This window comes from Furipterus horrens, unplaced genomic scaffold (genome assembly GCF_987537825.1).
Source record: "Furipterus horrens unplaced genomic scaffold, mFurHor1.1.pri manual_scaffold_11, whole genome shotgun sequence".
Taxonomy (NCBI): Eukaryota; Metazoa; Chordata; class Mammalia; order Chiroptera; family Furipteridae; genus Furipterus; species Furipterus horrens.
Window position 1 is genome coordinate 8,693,612 of NW_028327181.1, and position 23,617 is coordinate 8,717,228.

The 23,617-nt window shown below is 45.9% G+C and overlaps 1 protein-coding gene across 1 annotated transcript; it reads right to left on the reverse strand.

Annotated features, from left to right (window-relative positions):
* Positions 1-1,287: 1,287 nt before the first annotated feature.
* VSIG10 (V-set and immunoglobulin domain containing 10) lies at positions 1,288-22,681 on the reverse strand. The gene is made up of 9 exons (XM_090291801.1): positions 22,236-22,681; positions 17,571-17,852; positions 9,033-9,335; positions 7,063-7,323; positions 6,399-6,692; positions 4,218-4,328; positions 3,908-3,923; positions 2,217-2,452; positions 1,288-1,422 (listed from the first exon to the last, which is right to left on the reverse strand). Exons 1-9 carry the CDS (start codon positions 22,306-22,308, stop codon positions 1,367-1,369), a joined length of 1,632 nt encoding a protein of 543 aa, XP_090147927.1. The 5' UTR covers positions 22,309-22,681; the 3' UTR covers positions 1,288-1,366.
* Between the last annotated feature and the right edge of the window lie 936 nt (positions 22,682-23,617).

Sequence of the window (23,617 nt, forward strand, 5' to 3'; positions counted from 1 at the left end):
CACACACCCTTTGCACCTTTATAAGGCCCCTGACATTTAAAAGAGATGTGAATGAAAGCGGGGAAAACATATCTAAACTGTACAGGTCCTACTAGATGCATCAGCAGCTTAAACTCATCACACGTTAATATGCATTCAAAACTTAGCATTATTAATCAGTGTATCCTCATAATATCCTTAAAGAGAAAAAGGAAACAAGTTTCCCCATTTCAGGGATTGAGAAACCAAGGCCAGATGCCCTGGTCTGCCCAAGGAGTACGTCTTACCAGATACCCCCTTAACAAAACATTTCTCCTGCCTTCTTCCCAGGTCACAGGAGAAAAGGAAGAATGGGAAAGTCTGAGAGCTAATAGTATATATCATTTAAGAGGCTTTTGTATAAATAGAAAGCTTTGCAAGATGTGAGGTTCTAACGAAAGGCACTTTCTCTTGCGGGCCCCTACCTCGTTTTGAAAAGAACTGCACTTAGCAAACATCGTCAGGAGAGCTCTGATCATGCCCTCATCTGAAATGATTCTACAGAGAAGAATGAAGGGCTGAAGGGCCCAGGCAGCAGCTCACAGCTTACAGGTGACAGTTTGTTCCTCCCCTAGGGAAGGGGAAGAAGATAAGAACGAGCTCTTAAGGGTCTCCTCGGCACTTTCACATCCCCAAGTCCTCACCATAACCCCGTAAGGTAGCTGTGATTTCACCTATTTTATAGATGAGGAAACTGAGGCGCCGGGAAGAGAGGGAAAGCAACCTGCCCAAGCCCTTGAAACAAGTAGCAAGGCCGAGATTCAAGTCCGGGTGTTTCCACTCCAAACACCAGAATCACACCGCTTACCCCCCCGACGAGCAGTAGCTGACCCCTCCTCACCTTTTCCAGTGAGCTGACATTTACCTGGTTCCCTGGCTTACCTGGGCAGTGATAAAGGCAGTGTCCCTGTCAACCCACACTATACCGTCGTGTGCTGAGGTAAGCTGGTTACCGACCCTTCGTAGTGGTGAAGGGCCCTGAGGCCAAGTGCCTCCTCCCACGCCTGCCCCCCCAAACCAGCATCTGTCAACCTGGATAAAGCCAGGAGTCACAGCGAAAAGGCACCTCCGATGCCAAATGCAGCTTTCCCCCACACACTGCCTGTTCCCAAAGCTTTTTAACATCATTAAAAACAGTTACAGCAAGTCAAACCAAGTTTTTAAAAATGGAGATGTGCTTTTTTTTTTTGTTTTGTTTTTTGTTTAAGTTTAGCTTTTTGCTGAGAGCCCCAAACCATTTTAAGCCCTCAGGCAAGGGTGCAAGTCAAGTCAAAGCAAAATGAAAAGCTCATGTTCAGTGTAGCTTCCCAAACTGGTAGGACAGGGCCATGAAGGACATCTCTTTTCTTCAGACGGGCCTGTCTTCTTCTTGAAGGATGTCACTCTGCTGCTCACTGCTGTCGTCTGTACAGGAGGGAAGAGTAGATCCGATTCTGAGTGATCTCAATGGGGGTGACCCTGTTTCCCTCTGTCTTCAGTCATCTTGACTTCTAGCCCTTCCCCGGTTCAGCCTCCGAATCGGATTTCATGGAGGAGCAGGTGAGGCAGGGTGTGTGTTCCCTTTTCACCTGTCCTATCCACTCAGAATCCTCTCGGCATGCGTGACACTTTCCACCCTTCCTGCTCGTGGCTCATGCCACTCTTCTCACCTGCAATGCACTCTCTGCTTCTGGCTTAGTCAAACTCAACTGACCTCAAAGACTTGTCTCATATCCCACCTATTCCACTAAGCTCCTCCTCACCAACGTACCCCTCAAAGCTCTCATCTTTCTCCTGCGGTCCTGTAATTTTTAAACATCATTCATCAGGCAATTAATCGAACTCCTCTCTGCGACACTGCTCTGGTTGTTGGCGCTGGTCATTGATAAAAGATTCTTAGGTTCCGGATTAACTATCTTCCCCAGCCTTTAAAAAGCCACTTAAGAGGTTTCCTACTGGGAAGCTCACCGCAGCCAAGCAGGAGTGCTTTTAAGGAGAAGGAGCTCACCCTGACTGGTGTGGCTCATTGGATTGGAGTCATCTTGAAAAGGAAGGGGTCATCAGTTCAATTCCCAGTCAGGGCACATGGCTGGGTTGCAGGTCGGTCCCCGGTTAGGGTGTGTTTGAGAGGCAACCAACCAATGTTTCTCTCTCTCTCTTTCCCTCTCGCTAAAAATAAATAAAATCTTTAAAAAAAAAAAAAAGGAAAAAGAGCTCACCTTGCAGAGCCTGGAGTCCATTGGCCATCCAGTCTATGTTCCCGTTCACCAGTGCGGTCACTCTATGAATATGGCCGTGTTTAGGTGTTTCTTTTGGCAACTCCTCCCTTACAACTGCTACCTCCTCTTCTTCCTCCTCCTCTTCATCCTCTACCTCTCCTGCAGCATCTTCTTCCTCCTCTATCTCTTCCTCTTCCTCATCCACCAAAACCATGACATCACCCACGTCTTGTCCCCTAATGCCAAAGGGGGAAGAATGTTCAGGAAGTGCCCTGTTTTTTCCAACATCAGCCCTTGCTAAATGGGAAACACTAGATTCTTTGCAACCCCTTTGATAACACGGAAAATTCTTCCCGCATTCAACTTGGTTAAGTCACGCGGTAACAGTGTGATTGTCATCTCTCAAAGAGACACAGTCACAGATTGTTACAGATAATCTTATCTTGTTCTGGGTGAGTTTTATTCTTCCCCTGCATGTCAGGAAGGTGACCTCATTGTCCCAGGCATCTAACATTTTAGTCCCCCTCACTGCATGTACACAAATGCTCTGTTCCTTTTCAGAAGTGCCCTTATTTCTGCTCCACTAACTGAAATTTCTCCTCCTCGTTATTTAAGGCCTGGACAAAGTTCCCTCCTTCCCCCTGAAGTCCTGAACTACCACTGCATTTGGAGTCCATGCCCAGCTGTTCAGCATTGAATTGCTCTTAGCTCATTGCTGGTTTTGCCTACCCAGTCAGACTGTACATTTCTTAAGGAAAGAACACATACCATGGGCCAGTCACAGTCCTAGGAGCATTTAATCCTCACAGTCTCCCTCTGGGAAAGATGAGCAGGAGACAAAGGCTCAGAGGAGGTCAGGGATCTTCCATGAGCAAAGGGCTTGGGAATGGCAGAGTTGCAATTTGAATCTAGGTCTACTAGTTCCAAAGCCTTTTCCCACTGGGCCTCACTGCTACCTCCTGTGAGAAATAAACCTGGGAAATGACAGAATCGCTGGGAGAATGGCCCTCAGATACGTGGCAGTAAGGGTAACATGGTACCCATGAAAAAAAGGGTCCCAAAACAATCATATTCCCTCATTATGAATGGTGGTCTGAGGACAATAATATCTCATGGTTATTAACGGGTAAAGAAAAGGAACGAGAAGAGTTCTTTGCTCCCATTCAGAATCTCCTTAGAGAATAAAATACCTAAGTTCCCATTTAGTTACTTTGCCCCCTACTGAGGTTTCCTTTTGGGAGGGGCTTCAAGGCACGCTTGTACTAGTTTTTCCAAGCGCGCTGTAAGACTATGACTTATTCTTCCTTTCAGTTCCTTTTAGAAAATTAGGTAAAATAAATGCATGAATAACTGGGCTCAGTGCATACACACTATATGCCTCAAAGGTCTAGCATTGTAAAAAGAACAGAGACTTTGGAATCAGTCAAATCTAGGTCTGAATGAATGCAAGTACTGCCATTTACTTCCTGGATGAGATTGCAGAAATTACGTTACTGAGCCTTGATCTCCCTGTCCTGAAAATAGAGATTTTATGAGTTTATAATAATGCCTAATGCAGCCCTCAGCCCAGTGCTGGCACACGATTGGTCCTCAGTGGAAGTTGTTATTATTGTTCTTAAGAAAGGAAACGAAACAGCAGTGAAGATAGATCATGGAAACCGTGTTGTGACTTGAGTTTAGGGAACACTCACCTGATAGTGTTTCCTACTAAAGGGAGAAAGAAAAAAAGATTAGTATGAAATAACATCAAGGTCACCATTACTGAAGTTTTAAATCAGTATAGTATCTACAAAAGAAAGGACAAAGAGAAAACTGACCCAACATGAGAGGTGACAGGGTGTTCTGGAATGGTACTTAGGGGCTTCATTATTGCACATCTGGGCCCAGTGAAGAAGCCTACAGAATGGGACCTCGGGTGGGAGCATAACAGGGACCTCCTTCCCCCAACCACACCCTTTCAAAAAGCCTGCAAGAGAGCAAAAGGACCCGAGAAGTCCTTACGTTTCCAGCAGAACACAGGACTGTAATACAACAGAAGCCCTGAGATAATGGCCACTCCCAGCAGAAGGAGGCTCACGATGGTTCCCACAATTCCCACGATGTTCAAAGGTTCTGCAAAGGCAAATCACACCGCTGACGGTTCCACCTGACGCGCACACAGCTGCGAGAGTACTACATCCCCTCCCCTGAGAACCAGGCCTGCCCCCACTCTCCCTGCGTCCGACTCTTATCTTGGTTTCATGTTCTTGGGGGCAAGGCATATGACCTCTGTGAAGCAGGATAAGCCTCTCATCTCCCTACCTCAGAGAGTTTGTGGGAGTCAAGCAAAACATGTGATGTAAAAACATTGGAAAGTTAAAACCTCTGTGTCTACCACACATCAAGAGTGTTTCTAAGGCCGTAATAATTAAGAGTGTGAGATACTGGTGCCGCAGTAAACAGTGATCAATGGAACAGAATGGAGAATTCAATAACAGGCCCACACATAAGAGAAAACTGAACGGGCCCACACATAAAAGGAAACTTGATATGTGAAAGATTAGTGAATACAAAGAGGAACTATTTGAGAAATGGTGCTAGAATAAATGGTTATTTAAATGGGGGGCCGAGGGGCTTGATCCTGACCTCGCACCATTCACAAGAATCAATTCTAGATCAATTCAAGATTTAATTGTGAGAGGCAAAATGTCAAAACATTTAATATCTTTGTGCCTGTGGAACAGTTAAGAATTTTTAAGACATAAATTGCTAATGAGATAAGAAGAAATTCATAAAATGAAGTACATTAAAGTAAGACTGTTTGCTACTCAAAGGAAACCATAAAGTGAGAAAGACAAACAAGGAACGAAAAGGTATTTGTAACATAAAACTAATAAGGAATCAGTTTGCAGAATTTCTGAAGAATGCCTACTTATCTATAAGAAAGAGTAAAATATCAAAAGATACAAGTATGTATGAATTTCACAGAAGAAATCCAAACAGCAAATAAACATGAAATAATGCTCAACCTTCTGAGTAACCAGAGAAATTCAAACTAGAACCACAATGAGGTTCCACTTTGCACCAGATCATAAAGCCTGCTCGTGAAAAAGTGGGACGATGACACTCATAGGCTGCTGTTACAAAGGGAACTTGATGTATTCAATTCGTAAGACAGCTTGGTTATCCCATAAGGAAAAAAATGTACAAAACCTGTAATACTTCATTTCTACTCCTTTACATAGCCTGGAGAAATATTTGCCGGGGGACCTAGTGTATATGTACACACAGGAGTCTGGTAAGATATTTTCATAGCAACAGTGTTCATCAAAACAAAAACGAAAAAATCAGAAACAGCAGAACCATCTGTCAGCAGGAAAATCAGTAACTTAGTTGTGCGCTATCGAGTGACACAGTGGAAAGTTATACAGTGGTGAAGAGGTACAAAGCATAATTACACACATCAGTATGAATAAATCCAAAAAACAAAATGTGGAGTAAAAAAAGCAAGTCACAAAAGACTACATTTGTATGGTACCCATCATTTTTTAAAATTCAGAAACAAAAAAAACAACTTTAGGCATGTACATATGTAGCAAATTTTTTTCTTAAATAAAACATGAAATTCAGGATAGTGGTTACCTTTTTTAGGGGACTAAAAAGGGGCTTATGGGTAGGATTACAAGATAAAATAAAGGATACCCAGTTCAATCTGGAGTTTGATAAACAACGAATAATTTTTTTTATAATTCTTTGTTTTTCTAAAATGCAAATTTAAGTGGGTATCCCGTTTTATTAGTTTCAATGTTGTTTTCTAAATCTGGTCAAATACCTACAGGTAACTTTAGCAATGATGGCACTGTTCTTTATCTTAAGTGAGATGGTAGTTTCTTAGGTGTTCATTTTGCTATTATGCTTCACAACTTACATTATATATTTTCATTTTTATATATTTCATATTTGTATCTTCTTCATATAAAGATTGATATATTTTTGGTATATAACAAATATTAAGTAGTTTGCATCCCTATGCAAATATTAAAGATTTAGGACTGGCATTATTTTTCCCATCCATCTTGTCAAGCCACAGGAAAGCAGATGTGCCTTCTCCCACATGCAGGGAGGCACCAAGCGTCCCCATGCTGGCACCAGGTCCTATGAAGCTCTCAAACCTCCTCCTTTGGGGCCACTTGTGTCACTCACCTTTGACGCTCAGCCAGATGTCCACTTCCTTCACCCCCACGGGGTTCTCAGCCCGGCAGACGTAGTAGCCCTCATCCCGGTCCTGGGAGCAGTTTTGGATGGTCAGGGAGGACCTCTGGCCATTCTGGGTGATGAGATAGTGGCTGGAGGGCTGGATGACCACCTCAGGCTGGGTTAGGTTCCTCAACCACAGGATCTTTGCAGAAGGGTAGGCTCCAGAGACATAACAGGTGAGCGTCACATTGCCCCCCACGAAGCAAGTCTTCATGGGCTCAGAGAGAATGGAGGGGCTCCCTGGTGATCAGAAGAAGGTAAAGAAAGCAAATGCTTCATATTCAAGCCATGGCCTGAGGTTGGGAGCGTGTTTCTCTTGCATATCAATGTTTCTCTCCCTCTCTTCCCCCCTCCTTTCCCCTCTCTCTAAAAATAAATAAATAAAATCTTTAGGAACAAAAAAATTTGTCAAGTGAAAACAGCTTAGCCTAGGACCGAGAAGCTTGGTTCAGTATCTTCAAAGTTGGCTCTTCAAAGTTTGAAAGGAAGGAAACATAGAGCCAAAGAGAGGAAGAACAGGAAGGAATTTGGTTCACTTTCACATCCTATATTTCTTTCCCAGAAGGAAGTGAGTAGACCCCAACCCCAGGACAAGGCAAGCCAGACTCACGGATCTGTAACACACAGCTGGATCCCGACTCTGGCCCCACTATGTGGCTCCCAACACACTTGAACTTCTGGCCTTCTGACAGCTGGGATCGGTTCAGCATCTCCACTCCCAGATTTGATGTCCCCACGACCACACCCCCTGGCTCTTCTGTCCACCGGAAGTGAGGGTCTGGGTATCCCCCATCCCAGCGACAGGTGAGCTGCAGCATGGACGACCCCGGTGACATCTCTGCCCAGCACTCAAGGTCCGACGGAGGGGGCGCTGCAAAACACCAGAGGAAAACGTGGGCTTAATCAGACTCCAAGGTCAGCCGTTGGGCTGGTTCTAAGGACTACAGCACCAGGAGAACAGGGAAACATCCCCGCCAGGTACTGTACCTTGAAATAGCTCCCAGCACAAATCAGTGCCTAACAACAGTCAGATTTCCTCTGCTGGGTGTTCAGTCTCTGAGAGCACACGCCCGATTTATGTTTGTACTTCTGACTAACTGTGTGTGGCTATTTAAGTTTAAATTAATAAACTAAAATCACTGGTTTAGTGCCTGCTTTGCACCACCCCCATTTCAAGTGCTCAGTAACCACACGTGGTTGGTGGCTACTATGTTAGACTACACAGAAGAGAACATTTCCATCATCATAGAAAGTTCTGCTGGATACTTCTGGTCCCTAGAGGGAGTTCCAGGTGGAACTTAACTCACTCCCACCCCTAACCTGTATTTCTCTTTTACTATGTCCGTGTATTACTAAAAACAAACAAAATTTTAACAAGTTACAAACCTATAAATCCAATGTAACCCATGTGCTAATAACTACATATAATTTTACATGTATTATATATGCATATTATATATGTCTTATTATATACTTTATATAATGCCATAAATAGAAATAAATTTGGATCTTACATTAATGGGTAGGTATATGACATCTACAAGAAAAATTATTGGAAATACACCAAAATAATGGTTAGAGTACAAGCAGTTATTTTCTTCTTTATATTCATCTGTGTTTCCCACAACAAGCATGTGTGTTTATATACAATAAACGTCATGTATGATAGAGAAGACATAGAGCCTAACAAAGGCTCTGAGTAATGCATGAATCAGTAATGTGTCATTGCCCAGCCCACTACGTAACTTGTCGTTCCGATGCTCCCTTTCATTAGCCCCGAGTGTGAGTACCCTCTGCAGCTCTACAGTTGTTTTTGTCCAAGAAACTTGTAGACAGGTGTGGTTGGTGATTGTTTCTTCACCCCCAAAATAAAGGTTCATGAACTGCTGGTTTGGAACAGTGCTAGAGGGCCCAGGGTTCATGAAGGCAATGTATGAGGACAGACGAATGAATTCGCAAATTGCGGTCCATCCACACAATGGAATGCTATTCAGCCACAAAAAGGAATGAAGTACTGGCTCATGCTACGACGTGGGTGAACCTTACAAATACGATGCTAAGTGGAGTAGCCAGTCACAACAGGGCACACATTGTGTGACTCCGTTTATATGAAATGTCCACAGTAGGCAAATGCACAGAAACGCATAGAAAGAGAACACAGGTTGATAGCGCTGGGTGGGAGGGGGAGGCTTAATGGACACGGCACTTCCATTTGGGGTGACAAAAATGTTTTGAAACTATAGAGGTCATGGGTGCACAACACCATCAATGTGCTAAATGCCAGAGTTCCACGTTTTATAATGGTTAATGTTATGTATTTTCACCTCAATTTTTTTTTAAAAAGAAAGCATTATGCTAGGCATTAACTTCCAGCTGTGGCTCACAGGGCCTCTCCCATGCTTTACTTAAAGCAGCCTTCTAGAAGCGGTGACTCCCTCTCTGACATGCAGCCCTGGGTGTGTACAGGAGTTGAGGGAACTACAGTAGGACCCACACAGCGAACAAGCCTTTGTAGACAAAAGGGGCACGACACGTAGCTCGCAAAGGGACAAGGCGAGGAAGGTAGTGCTTCTTACGCACAGTAGACCAGGAGCTCGGTGGTCACCTTTCGATGTCTCCCGCTCAGCATGTTCATGGCCAGACAGGAGTAGTTCCCTTGGAGGTTTGGCGACATCAGTAGCAGAGTGAAGCAGCTGGCCGTCAGGTTGTTTCCGAAGGGCTCGGTCCTGGCATCCTGGGCCCGGAACAGCCACTCAACCATGGGCGGCGGCCTGGCGCTGCTGGTGCAGCTGAAGTCCACCTGGGAGCCCTTGGCTGCATAGAGAGTGCCATTGGGGAGCATGCCAGTGGTGGAGATGTTGACTTTGACCTCGTAGGGGCCACCTGGGAATGACAGAGGGGGTGGAAAAGGTTTAAGAATCCATTTGAGCCCCTTCCCAGCTCTAACAGTCTCACAGGTGATCAGGAAGCAGCCAATAAAGATGATAATATCTATCAAAATACTTACTCTGTGACAAAGGGTACGCTAAGTGCCCTTACGCATGCTCATTTAATCCTGAGCAATTATGTCTGATTAATCATGGGGCTCAATTCTTACAGAAAAAAGAAAATGCAAATTGCTCCTTATCAAAAAGCCCGGCAAGCAGAAACGGTATCTGTGCATGAAAGAGTTAACGTAGCGGGCCTGAGTCTAGGCCAGCTTGCAAGGTTGGCCTTGACTGGGGCCTGAGGACTTTCAGGAGGGTTCCCACCATTCCCAGAACTGATAAGAGTGGGGCTCACTGTGCCTAAACTATCTGTACAGACAGCAGGGTTTTGCTGAACTCCTGCTTTCCTTCTGAGAGTCTAGAATTTTGGTATGTGCTTGGCAGAGGACCAACGCGACCAGCAGCCCCCCATAAAATCTCAGGGTGCCGGCAGACAACATGTCACACATGCCGCCACCACTTGCTGCTACAGGAAATAAGTGTGCCCCTATGACTCCACTGGGAAAGCGCTCTAGGAAGCTTGCCCCTGGTTTTCCCGTGACTTAACCCCGCACGCCTTTCCCCTGGGCTGATTTTGCTTTGGGTGTGTGTTTGCCGTGCTCACGTTACCCGCTGGGTCCTGGGAGTTCTCCGAGAGAGAGCTCTCCCAGAACCTCCATCACAATGTCACACATTTCTGTGCAATGGGGAGACACTAGAACCCGCTTCATGGGGTTGTGGTGATGATTATATGAGTTAGTGGAGTTCAGCACCTAGAACAATGCCTGGTTGTTGAAAGCGCTCGATAAATGCCAGGTCTTACCTTCGTTCCCCTTGCCTCTCTGAACTTCCTCCTTATCCCCAGAAACACTTTCACACTGTCGGTACCCAGTACACCTAAGATGCCACGTCCCCTTTGATGAAGAGGCTATAGCTAACATCTATTTATACTAAAGTTTAGTGTGTTACTTCTCCCAGAGACTTCCTCTGAATAAGAATCCAGGAAGGGGCAATGCTTGGCCAAAGGAATAAATGAATGACTGAAGAATTTTGAGCAGAAATACACCAGTGGGGAAAATTAATGAGGGGAGGAGAAGATTTTTCCGGAGACCCTCAAAGTACAGCATCTATTTGACTTGCGTCTGAAACCATTGTGGGTTTCTGAGGACAAAATATTCTTGACAATATGCTTGTCAAGTTGGGGCTAGCTCCTCATAGTTTCAGCGACCGGTTAGAATCATGTCACCTCCCACAGCGGGTCTGGAGAAAAAATTCTACTGTGGTTTGGGAAGGGCTCAACTGCCCCGTTCACTGTTGCTGGCTAGTTGGTTAGGTATGTGGACCAGCCAGTCTGAGGGCGCGTCCGCAGTTGGCAGGCCTCCAATTAAGTACAAGGTGCCTGTGCAGTACTGGTATCCAAGCCTGGGCCAATAAAGCTAGTATGTTAGATTGGACAGCCGGGTCTTCCAGATCATGGTCTGGGGGGCTACTATGGCCTGGCATGGACTGTGTGGACCCCCAGCAACTGGCTGGGAGGAGCTTTTGACCAGGACAATTCTCAGCAAGAAATGGGGTTGGGTACAGGGGATAGACCAGAAGGAAGCAAGCACAAGGGTTAGAAAAAAAAAAAGTCAAATGAAAGGATTCCCTGAAGGGCCTCCCTTGTGAATTACGGGTTTAAAGGTTATAGCTCATCTATAAACCCTGGGGTGAGTCTGCTTCCTAATTAAAGCTGACACCATCTTCTTGATTCCCTGGGGTTCTTCGCCTATGCTGACTTGCTACCAAGAAGGAAGCACCCATTTCTTGCTCTCCCACCTCTGTCTCCACTCCCTTGATATTCCTACACAGACACTTACAGCACTTTTTGCTTGCTGGGTAGGTAGCAATCATTCAGAGACAGATGGGGGAGGAAATGAAGAGACAACAGCAAAGAAATAAAAATACAGAGCTGTTACAAAGGTTCAGCTTCTTATCACGGCCTGGCTCCCTGTCAGCTTCAGTCCTTGACTCCATGGGATGGATGCCTTAGCCTAGTAGTGACGAGCGTGTCCTCTGAATTCAGACAGACCTTGGTGTGGGTCTGCTGCAGCTTATAAACGATCTTGGGCAAGTGCCCACCCCTCTAATTCTCACTTTATTGCCCCTTTTATGAAACAAAAAGAACAGTAATAACTCTTACCACGGTGTTTTTGAAGGATCCAACGAGATAATAACAGCAGAACACTTAGATTAGCCCGCTGTTTGATACGGGCCAATAGCCTATGAATGTTACGTGATATCATCAGCAGTATACATGCAGATCGATTCTAGAACAAGCTTTGACAGGTGCTGGCCCACTGTTTTTGTATAGCCCACAAGCTAAGGATGGTGGAACATCTGTAACTGATTTGATGAGAGAGAACACTAATTTGAACCCTGAACAAGTGAAATATTATCTCCCTTAAAAAGAATTCCATTGTTCTCATTAGTAGGCCTCTACTACAAAAAACGTACTCAATTATTGTAGTTCAATTTTGTTAATAAATATGATATGAAAATTGGTTTTCTGTCTTTTTATGTAAGTACTTACAGGAGTGGACAAAAGTAGGTTTACAGTTATGAGTATGCTAAAGAGTTTATTCTTGTATTATTATTTATTCTTATATCACATATTTTCCTATATGAACAACTGTAAACCTACTTTTGCCTACCCCTGTACATAATATCCTCAATTTTACCCATATAAAATATTTACCATCTGGCTCTCCGCAGAAAAAGTTTGATTCTTATTTTAGAACAATCTGCCACTACTGCTCCCTTCCTCTTCTCTGATGTCATCATTCTTGACATAGGAACTCACTTCTTTCCTTCCCCCATAACTGTAGGTTGGCCATTCAAGGGTCTCAAAGGGTTAATTTACATCTAAGGGGACCCACTAAAAAGGAGATTCCCATCTCAGGGTCATGGGTTCCTAACCAACAGGAAAAGTGATTGTTAGACGTTTATTCTTCTTACCAGCATTTTTATTTTAAAATAACTAGGAATATACTGGGTAGTCTGCTATTCATATTTACAGTTCTACAGCAGGATAAAATCCTTGGAAAACTTACAGAGATTGTTGTGATGTTGCTTTTAGAGACTGTACAGAGATGCAAATACAACCACCTCATTGCCTCCAGATCTCCCTAGTGAATGCCAATCCTGTTCAAAAAGTGGGAACCCAGAGGTCCTCAGCCATAAGCACCCATCTCTGCTACTGATGAACTTGGCAAGACTCAAATGAATCAATTTCTGGGCAAAGATCATCCATCTGATGTGGGTCAACTTCAGTGTGTCCACAGTCCCTTTCCCCGGGACCTCATGGTGTGATGAGGCCCAGTGTCACCACTGTCAACAGAGAATCAGTGTCAATAAATCAGATGGGCCCAATTAGTCAGGGAACTGTGGGACTTTCCTGAGACTCTGTCTCCTGTAAGTCCGGGGTTGCAGCCACACCACTGCATAGACAGGAGCACCCTGTCCTCCAAACCCCAACTAAATCCAAAGGGACTCTAGGATTTGGACTTCTGTGCCAGCTGGCTCCGAGGCTCCCTCAACACCTGCGTGGCCTGAGAAAAACAGACACAGAGAGTCTGGCTCCATGTACCATGACTGTGGCCTTTCCTGCGCCAGTCTCTAGCGAGATCACTCAGCTCTCCAAAGCATAAGAGGTGATCTCTTGAAAGCAGCACAAAGTCTACTAGAGTGGGTTAGGGTCTGTGCTACCTTCCCGTTCCTCCAGCCTGTCTGCAGGTGAACACACAGCCGTTCTAACCTTACACCCACCCCAATTTGAAGGGAGGAGAGGACAGACAAGTATGAAATACACAGCCTTGGCAGCCTGGAACTGCTCTGGACTATGGAATTTCTGTACTCTCAGGACAGGCAGTCCCAATCCCAATGGCAAAACTCTTTAATGGCACCATTAAATTAACTAGTATTAGTGCAGAGTGTTACTGTCTTGAGATGAATAACAAAATCACATCATGGTACCCATCCTAGGCAGGTTGAATCACCCCAGGCCTATAGAAAACCATATTCCCTAGAAGGCAGAGGCACCAAATGCCAGTGATCAATAAGCCGAGGTCTAAGCTGTAAGGCTAGAGAAGCTACCCGCCCTCACACAGAAGGCTTCATGTTGATACAGCTTCTCTGTCCATTCACACAAAGTCACTTATAGATAACAACTTGTCACATCTCGAAAAATTTTCCCTATCTTCCAAGGCCGTGTTAGAATGTTTCCAAACATTTCTACTTAAGAGACTAAGTTATCAACCTCGTCAGGGAAAGAACTGGACAAACAAGATCTGGGCATGCACAGTTCCTGACCCACAGTAAGTCCTGTCAGAAAAGCTCAGATAGTAACTGACTGCTGGGAACCTGAGACGCACTTTTCCCGCAGGAATCCCACTGCCTGCTTAACCAGTTGACCGAGGTAACATGGACCAAATGCACCCTGTGTGTCGTGGTCTATGGGTGCCGTAGATCTGTGCCTATGTTCCACCACTACTCCTGATTTCACAGATGGTGAAATTAAGGTTGGAAGGAGTCAAGTGAATTCCCCGAGAAAACAGAGAAAACAGCCAGCAGGACCTACATTTAAACCTTGCCCAGGCGGAGTGTATGCTCTCAGCCACTTAGTAATGCCACCGTCCTCCCAGAAACCGTGGTTGGATCGAACCTAATCCATAGGCCCAAATATTCTGTGCAGAAATGAAGGCCGAATTGCAATCTGTGATGCCAAGGCCTCTCTTTAGGCCACTGTCTGAGAAGTGGGAAGGGGCTCCCTGATGCCCAGAGGAGTCTGATGTTTGCCGGGGTTCTCCTAGAATGAGAACACGCCCTGACATTCCAGAGGGCTCCGGTGCATGGGAAACAGAGGATGTCTGTGCTATGGACTGAGTGTTTGTATCCCACCTCACCCCCTGCAAAAATTTATATTGCGACTTAATCCCCAATATGAGGATATCTGGAGGTGGGCCTTCGGGAGGTGATTAGGTCATGACAATAGAGCCCTCCCGAATGGGAGTAATGCCTCACAGGAGGAGATCCCAGAGTGCTTGCTTCCCGCCTCTCTGCCCTCTACCACGTGAAGACACAATGCAAACCAGGGAACAGCCGTCAGCAGGCAGTGGGGCTGTGGGCACCAGCCTTCAGGACTGTGAGAAATAAATGTCTGTTGTGTAAGCCAACCCACTTCTGCTATTTTTCTTACAGCAGCCCAAACTGATGAAGACAGTCTGTATCCTATTTTCCCCAACAAGCCTTGCCCCCATCAAGGATCCCCTATGTTTCCAAATGAAGAAGTTTCCATAATACACGTCATACCCCAATAACTCAGGGAGCCCAAAACACCATTTCGGTTCAGTGACATTTTTTTAAATGTAATTTCACTTTCATCATAAGTCTTGGCATGTATCTCCCTACAGGATAATAATGAAACTAATCCAACCCCCAATCAAGTTAGCCAATGATTAATACAATCAGTCATCATAAACTGGAGACAGTGATGATTAAAAAAAAAAAATTTAAGGCCACCTCACTCCTCTGTGGTCAAAGAGAAGATACTTATTGACAAGACGGACATGAAGGAATTACTCATTACTGCTTGGCAGCTGGAGTGAGGGATGCAAACATTTGCCTATGGGCTCCCAGTGGGAACCGAACAAATGAGTGACATTTTTTGGTATACCCACATTCATTCCTGGCCATTCAGCAAATTGTCTATGGCACCTCCAGACACACAAATACTGGGCTCACAAATTCCATAAGCCTTAGGAGTTGGTGGAAACCCCAGAGACCATCCAAAAATCTGGACGTGTCCTCAAAGCATTTCTTTCCTTCATTCTCTACTTAAAAAAAAAAAAAAAGAAAAGATTTTACTTATTTATTTTTAGAGAGAGGGGAAGGGAGGGAGAAAGAGAGGGAGAGAAATATCAATGTGTGGTTGCCTCTTGTGTGCTCCCACTTGGGGACCATGACCAGAAATCGAACCAGCGACCCTTTTGATTCACAGGTTGATGCTCAATCCACTGAGCCACACCAGCCAAGGCTCATTCTCTCCACTTCTAATCCATCAGCAAGTCTTGCTGGTCTACCTCCAAAAAACATTTTCCGAGCCTGTGTATTTTCACCAAGGCCACTGCTGCCACCTAGTTTCTGGCCACCAACACCTTGTACCTCTAATTGGCCTTGTTATTATTTTAACAGTCCTTCTCTAGACCACGCACCTACATGCTCCACACGTAATCAAATGATACTACACCCTTGCTTACTTAAAGCTCCAGAAGTTTCTCCTGCACCCAGGATAAAAATCCCAATTCCTTACAAAGTACAATAAACTAGATGGCTTAAGACAACAGAAACTGATTCTCGTAACAGTTCTGGAGGCCACAAATCCAAAATCAGGGTGTCAGGAGGGACGTACTCCCTGCAGAGAATCCTTTCTTGCCTCTTTCCTCGCTTCTGGTCCTGGCCGTGAATCCTTGGCATTCCTCTGCTTGAAGCTGCAACACTCCAAGCCCTGCCTCTGTTGTTACATGACATCCTCCCTGTGTCCCTCTGTCTCCGCATGCACTTTCCTCTTCTTATAAGGATGCTGGTCCCTTTTAATTAGGATGCACCCCAATGACCTCATCTTAACTTGATTTCACCTGCAAAGACCCCATTTCCAAATAAGATAACATTGACAGGTACCAGGGGTTAAAACTTCAAGTATAGCACTAGTCCTACCCTAACCCCCAAATCTCACACACGGGACTCCCACCACACCAGCCTTCTCCCCATCTGAGCAGGCACCACTCTCAACCTGTCTTGTACTAGTTGAATTGCTGCCTGGATGGCATTCTTTTTTATCTTTGTATGACCGGCTCCTACTTATCATTCAGCTTAAATGTCACTCCCTCCAAAAACTCCTCTCCGACCCCCTCCCCACTTGCAAGTGTTTCAGAGAACCACATCACCCCACCTCCATTCTCTGCATAGCATGTGTCACTGACATTGCCTGATGCATCTTGTTGGCCTGTTGTCTGTGTGCCCCCCGACTAGGAGATCAGCTCCACGCAGGTGGGGGCCTTGCTCGTTCTGCGGCCCAGCGCCTAGAGCAGCCCCTGGCATCGGGCTCTCGCTGTGTACACGTTGAGTAAAAGAATGAGTACGTCCTTATTTTACAGATGAAGAAAGTAGGGAGGAGCAAAGGGACCCTGTGGGTATTTCTATTCAACTACACAGCCTAGACATAGAACGTGGAGACCCCTCTACACAAGTGACCAGCAAACTTTTTCTGTGGAGGCACGGAGAATAAATATTTTAGGCTTTGCAGGCCATACAATCTGTTGTAGCACCAAAGGCAATCCGAGAGAATATGGACAAGTGTGGCTGTGTTCCAATAAAACCTTATTTATGGGCACTGAAATTTGAATTTCGTATAATCTTCACGTCATAAATCTTCTTCTTCTGATTTTTTTTCAACCGTTTAAAAATGTAAAGAAAAATATGAGTAGTTTGCAGGCCATACAAAAACAGGCAGCCGATTAGATATGGCCCACAAGCTGCAGTTTGCCAACAGCATGCTCTAAATTCATACATGTATATGGACACCAGACTATTTTGGGGACAGTAGTGACAGTAGCTCGTGCCAAGCCCTGTACTATGCACTATAACATAAGAGCGCATACCTGGTAAGGTGTGTAATGTATTATCCCCATTATTACACAAGAAAAAACCAAAGCTCAGAGATATTAAGTTACTCCCTCAAAATGACACAGAAGTAAATGACAGCCTTAGGATTGGAACTCAAGCAGTCTGACTCGATTATGTTGCATAATAAAGTGATACGAACAGCAAAATGATATTAACAACAAGCTAAAAGTAAAAGCTAATGATTATGCCATGAGCCATTTAGAGTACTTTATATAGGTCAACTGGTATCTATTCATCCCAGCAATCCTATGAGGCAAGAATCCCTCTTATCCCCATTTCAGAGATGAGGAAATACAAGTGCGAGAGGTCACTCCGCGTACAGGTATCAGGGCCCAGGAGGAAACCCAGGCCACTGACTCTGCAGCCCTCCACCCGCCTCACGCTCTGAGCACGTCACCAGCCCACCCCCATGCCCTCCAAGTCCACTTACTGGCCACCTGCAGCCACACTTGGAACCACCGAGTCTCATTCAGGACCTCCCAGCAGGTGTAGTTCCCCTCATCCTGCAGGCTCAGCGCCCCGATGTGCAGGGAGCTGGCATTCACCAGAGAGAAGCGTGGCCCGGCTGGAGGGAGGCTGGAGTTGGAGGAGAGGAGGAAGACCGGCTCCGAGTCATTCCGGTACCAGGTCACTAGGCCCCTTGATCCCGAGATGTTGCCACAGTGCAGCGTAATGTTCTCATGAGCTTCTCCAATGACGACACCCTCCGGTCCTGTACAAGGAAAGGTCAGGCTGTTACTATCTTTCCTGATCTCTGCACGATCTCCTTCTTTGCAGTCCCTCCACACTAGGAGCTTTAAAAAATCAGGTGTGTGTTTTTCAGATGCAGTAACACACAGAGCCCCAACCCTGCGGGGTTAGTGGCCAGTACTTGACATGAATCACAAACGAAACCACGTAAGATACCTACCACTTCACACCCACTAAAATGGCTAACATCAAAGACAAGAACAAGTGTTGGTGAAGATGTGGAGAAACTGGCACTTACATACATCGTTGGTAGGATTTTTAAATAGTGCAGCTATTTTGGAAAACAGTTTTGCATTTTCTTACAAGGTTAAAGTTACCGTATGACTCAGTGATTCCACTCCATGGTATACACCCAAGAGAAATGAAAACATATGTCTACACAACAGCATGCTCACGGCAGCATTATTTCTAATAGTCAAAAGGTAGAAACAACCCAAATGCTCATCAACTGATGAATGAATAAATACAATGTGATATATCCATACAATGGAAACATTATTTGGCCATAAAAAGGAATGATACAACATGGATGAATCTTGAAAGCATTACTCTTAAGTGAAAGAAGCCAGTCCCAAAAGACCACATACTTGTGTGAGTCCATTTATTTAAAATGTCCAATAAAGGCAAATCTATAGAGATACAAAAATAACTAGCGGTTGTCTAGGTCTGGACAAAGTGGGGTGGTGGGAAGGTGGGGAGCAACTGCTAATGAGTATAGAGATTCTTTGGGGGTGATGAAGATGTTCTGGAATTAATTAGTGCTGACAGTTGCCTAATCTTGTGACTATACTAAAAACTATAAACTGTACACTTTAAAAGGGTGAATTTTATAGTATGGGAATTACCACTATATCACAACAGAGGTGTTATGAAAATAAAAACAAACCTACTACCTGCCTCTGGGATTCCTTCCCATTTATAAAATAAAGAGTAACTGTTATCTGTACTGGGCCTTTTGTCTGGTTAGATGGAGCTCCATTTGAAAGATCTGAAGCCAGCCTGGAAGCACAGGATGTTCCAATTCTCTCCCCACTTTGGCCATACCATGCCCCAAAGTCAGGACAAGATGAAGTAAATCTAAGCCACTTGCTGGAAGGCAGAGAATGTCATCTAATGCTAGAAATTCCAAAAGAACAAGAAATGCTTCTGAACCATCATTTTAAAAAGCAGGTGAGAATTATTTTTAAATAATTAGCCTTGGGAACCCAAGTTTTCAGTGACAATCTACACTGAGGAAAGAGGATGAACTGTACAATTAAAGATGCCATGTGTGTTCATGAAACCTGCAGACCTGCCCTTTCCCTGGCTCCTTGGCAAAGAAATAAAGGAACTTGGAAAAGCCCTGGTGAAACTTGAGTCTCGGAACTTGAGCTAACATTGTCTTCTCCTCCAAGGAATAGAATGACAGAATCACAGAAGAAACCATTTTAAGGACGTCACTTCTCCTCTTGGCTCTGTTCACTCCATTCTTTTATTTTTAAAAAATCCTTACCCAAAGTTATGTTTATTGATTTTAGAAAGAGAGGGGTGAGAGAGAGAGAGAGAGAGAGAGAGAGAGAGAGAGAGAAACATCAATGTGAGAAAGATACATCAGTCGGTTGCCTCCTGTACACGCCCTAACTGGGGATCGAACCGAAACCTAGGTATGTGTCCTGACCACGGATTGAACCCAAAACCTTTTGGTGTACAGGACAATGCTCCAAGCAACTGAGCAACCTAGCCAGGGCAACTCACTCGATTCTTTTAAACTAATGACGCTGAAGCTGACCTTGGAGGTCTTTTAGATGTGGCAGCCTGTGGACTGGGTTAAAGATGAGGCAGGCTGAGTCCTGGCTCAGTGCAGAAGAATACAGTCATCAGTTAGTGATGCCTGTGAAACAGACAACGAATAGTCCCTGAGGGTCCACAGATTCTGTGACTGGTTGTCCTATAACCCCTCATTTTACCTTGAGAAAACTGGGGTTCAGGAAGCTGAAGTAATTTACTGAAGGTCCCCTGTAAGTCATTGGGAAAGCTGGGCTAGCCATTCGGGTTTTCAGGACTCCAGGTCTCAGGGATTTACTCCGGTTTCCCAATCAGACAGGGTGAGACCATACGGCACCGTGACAGTTTGTGTTGCTAGAAGTCATCCACATGGTGTCTCCCAATGGAACAAAGGAGGAAGCAATATAAATAGTCATTTTTTCCAATGCTGCCCCTTATATTATCATTGACAGAGCTGGGACTGTACCCAAACATATTTTTCTTTCCTAGCAACTTTTCCCCAAGAATGACCTGGGGTTTACAATCTGAGGCAACAGTAGAGGCATGAATATTTTCTGGAATTAAGTGACAGGAAAAAGGCAATTTTTTTCCCAAGACAACTCCCAATTTGAAAAGCAAACAACAAGGCCCTGGCCAGGTAGTTAAATTGGTTATTGTCATCCTGATCTGTAGGTTCACTCCCTGGTCAGGCACACACAAGAAGCAACCAATGAATGCATAAATAAGTGGAACAACTCTATGTCTGTCTGTCTGTCTCTCGCCCTTTCTCTCTTTCTCTAAAAATCAATTAAAAAAATTTTTTTAGATAAGCAAACAAAAATATACCAAGCTAGGGATGCCCTCAGCACTGTACACAAAGGTAAACTTGGCCTGGGCATCAAAATAACTGGGCATACCCTGGCCGGTGTGGCTCAGTTGGTTGGAGTGTCATCCCATAAACTGAAAGGTCGCAGGTTCAATCCCCAGTTAGGGCACATGTCTAGGTTGTGGGTTTAGCCTTCAGTTGGTGTGCTTAGGAGAGGGAATGGATCCATGGATGTTTTTCTCCCTCTCTCTCCTTCCCGTCACCTCTCTCTAAAAATCAATATGCATGTCCTTGGGTGAGGATTGAAAAAAAAAGAAAAAAAAAAACTTGGCATGGTAGTAGAGGAAGCGTTCCTGCACGATGAGCCACAGCAAACCTGAGAGCCCACTCATTCCAGTGTGATGACTTCAAGCCAGGGTCAGGTGTCCTCAGGCCCCTGATGTTCACAGTGCAATAAACACTGTAAATCGCTGGGGAGAAGGAAACTTTCAGACAGCCAATTGCAGACTATCTGTCCTCTTCTCCTCCCCCAACCCCTGCCCCCACACAGTGACCACTAAGTCAAAATAGGACCTGGGGTAAATAATACAACAGGGAGAGGTAAAACAAATCTGGGGTCACATGCCCTAGATAAAAGGGGTGACCACTGCTCAGCTGCAGATAGGAAAGCAGGGCCCATGCTGCTGGATCTTCAGATATTTTCCCAGGTAAACTGGAAACCTAGATAATAGAAAATTTTACTTTTTAAATAATTGCTGAAAACAAAACAAAATAAAAACGCGTACGAGCCTAACAGCTGGGAACTTTTGGCACTTGCTGCTAGGAAGCTCAAGGAGCAATTCCTGCAGGAACCTACAAGCAATCAGCTAGGGGTGTGGGACTGGGCAACACAGTGAAATAGCGCTCCACAAGATTTCTGGCAAACTACATTACCACCTGCTCCTTCTTCTTTCCCTCCACCCAAGACCTCTCACTGCCTGTCACACTGCCCTGCGCACAGCAGACATGCATTCGCTGGTGAATTAAATTTAAAACTACTTTTTCAGTCCTTTTATACAATGCTTATTTTTGTAAGTAACCCTCTATTCTTTATTATTACAAGGCAGAACATAGATGAAATATTTAAGATCTTTTGCCAATCGTGTCAGGGGTAAGAGGTCGTGTTAAGTGTAGGGGAAGTTTTTTGTAAGTGTGAAATTATAGTAAAACAAAACAAAAAAAAAAGATTAAGTGAAGAAGGCACAGCTTTAAATGCGCTAGTCCACATAGGTCTGCTTGCAGGGAGGTGCAGGGAAATCCACAGGTTACAGGTGTACCTCAAGTTCAACCTTAGGCAGAGATAGGGAGGAGAGAAAAAGAAAGGAACCTCGACTTTGAGCACCTGCTCAGCAGGTAAAACCAGAACGTGAATTTACATCCGACGCTTAAAAACAACACTTTGCCCCCTACACGTGCCTCTAATTTCCCCAGCCTCGGAATTCCCATCCTCATTTTCCCCAGTTTTCCCATCACCTCTCCGCAGGCCCTTGTCGCCTTGCTGGCTGCCCGCTCCAAGAGCGTGGAGATATCTTACCCTCCATCGAGCGCCGGGGAAAATTCCTTTCTGCAAAGAGAGCCGAGCTGCGAGCAGGAAACTCAAGACCCACCCCGGGCGGCTTCGGAGCCGCCGCCACAACCCGATCCGGCGGAGTCGGAGGGAATTCAGTCCCTGGCTTTCCCTCCTCCCCGCTGTTGCCTGGCAAAACTCAACTTTTCCCTCCAGATCGCGGCCCTTACCTGCGGCGACCCAGCGGGCCAGCAGCGCCCCGAGGCAGAGGAGGACTCGGGGCGCCGGTGCCCATGCGGCCATCTCGCGCCAAATGCGGGCAGGGGCCCCTCAGGAAACGCAGGGTCTGGCTGGGCTGGGTGTGCGCCCCTCAGGGCTCCGGCCCCTTGGGTACCAAGTGCTCCTCCCAGGTCCTCGCAACGACGGAATAGCTCGACTTTCACAGCCCCCAGGAAGGATGCTTGGGGTGAGTCGGTTGTCGGGGTGAGAGCTGCGCTTGGGCTCCCGGTGTGATTCCCTCTCCCGAGCACTTGGCCTGGGGTGGGGGAGCGCGCCCCTCCCCTTGTGCCCGCACCCACTGCCGCTGGCGGAAAAAAACAGGAGCCGGTCTCCCTCCGCTTCCCATCCAGGCGGGAGCCCAACTTCCTCTACCTTGGACGAGGAGGAGGGCTTTATGCAAAGGGCGCGCGCCGGGCTCGCCCAGCCGACTCTGGCCGGGCCAGGGGAGGAGCGCGGAGGCTGGGCCCTCCCCGAGCCCACCCCGCCCTGAGCTGCAGCCCGGAGTCGCGGGGACCGCTGGGCCGGGCAGAGCTCTGCAGCTGCCGCAGGACGGCACCCCTGCCCGCGGGCCGCCAGAGGCTCCCTCCCGGGCGCTCAGGCTGCGGCACCCGGAGGAACGCCGCGAGCAGGAGGGGCCGGCTGCCGACCTACAGGATTCAGGGTCCCCTCGACGTCCCAGCTTAGCTTCTCTAGGGATTCCCATGTGTTTTGCTGCGCTCCGGGCGGGCGCCAGGGCCGCCATCGCTGCCTTTTCTACCCTTGGCAGGACGCAGGCAAGCCTAGAGCAGGAGAAAGATGATCCCCTTAGACCTCCCAGCCAAAGGCAGCCACGAGACTCCTGTCCTATTAACTGGCCGAGACCACACTGTCAGAGCGCGGGCCCAGGAGCCAGAGGGACTCGGTTCTCAGGAGCTTTTTCTGTTTGCTTTTCCTTTTTGGTTCCTCCCCCCTCGTCCCGTTTGTTGCCCAGAAAACTACATTCCTCTCTTCTCTGCCACCCCAGCATCCCGTCCTTCTGTCATTGGGGACACCCGGTGGTGATATCCTCAGGAAGAGCTGATACTTGAAACAGCCCCACCAGAAACTTCCTCTTTAAAAAAAAAAAATGCAATTAGTACAGTAAAACAGTAATTGTACACTCTGGGAGGTGGAGATACGGTTGTTTGTGTTTTTCAACTTTTCTATTTTGGAAAATGTCCCCATCACCTCATCATGAAATGTTGGGCCTACAACAAAAACTGCTATTAAGAAAACCACCCATTCTGTTGCTCAAAGGCCCCTTATTGAAATACTTCTTCCATGATGAAATCCTCTTGGAACCAATAAAAAAAGT

Coding starts and splice junctions, on each gene's coding strand:
- VSIG10 (XM_090291801.1), bottom strand. CDS start 22,308: ATGGCCGCATGGGCACCGGCGCCCCGAGTCCTCCTCTGCCTCGGGGCG. Junction 9,336..17,570: donor AGTGTGGCTGCAGGTGGCCA/GTAAGTGGACTT, acceptor TGTCATTCCCAG/GTGGCCCCTACGAGGTCAAA. Junction 6,693..7,062: donor CAGCTGTGTGTTACAGATCC/GTGAGTCTGGCT, acceptor TCTGATCACCAG/GGAGCCCCTCCATTCTCTCT.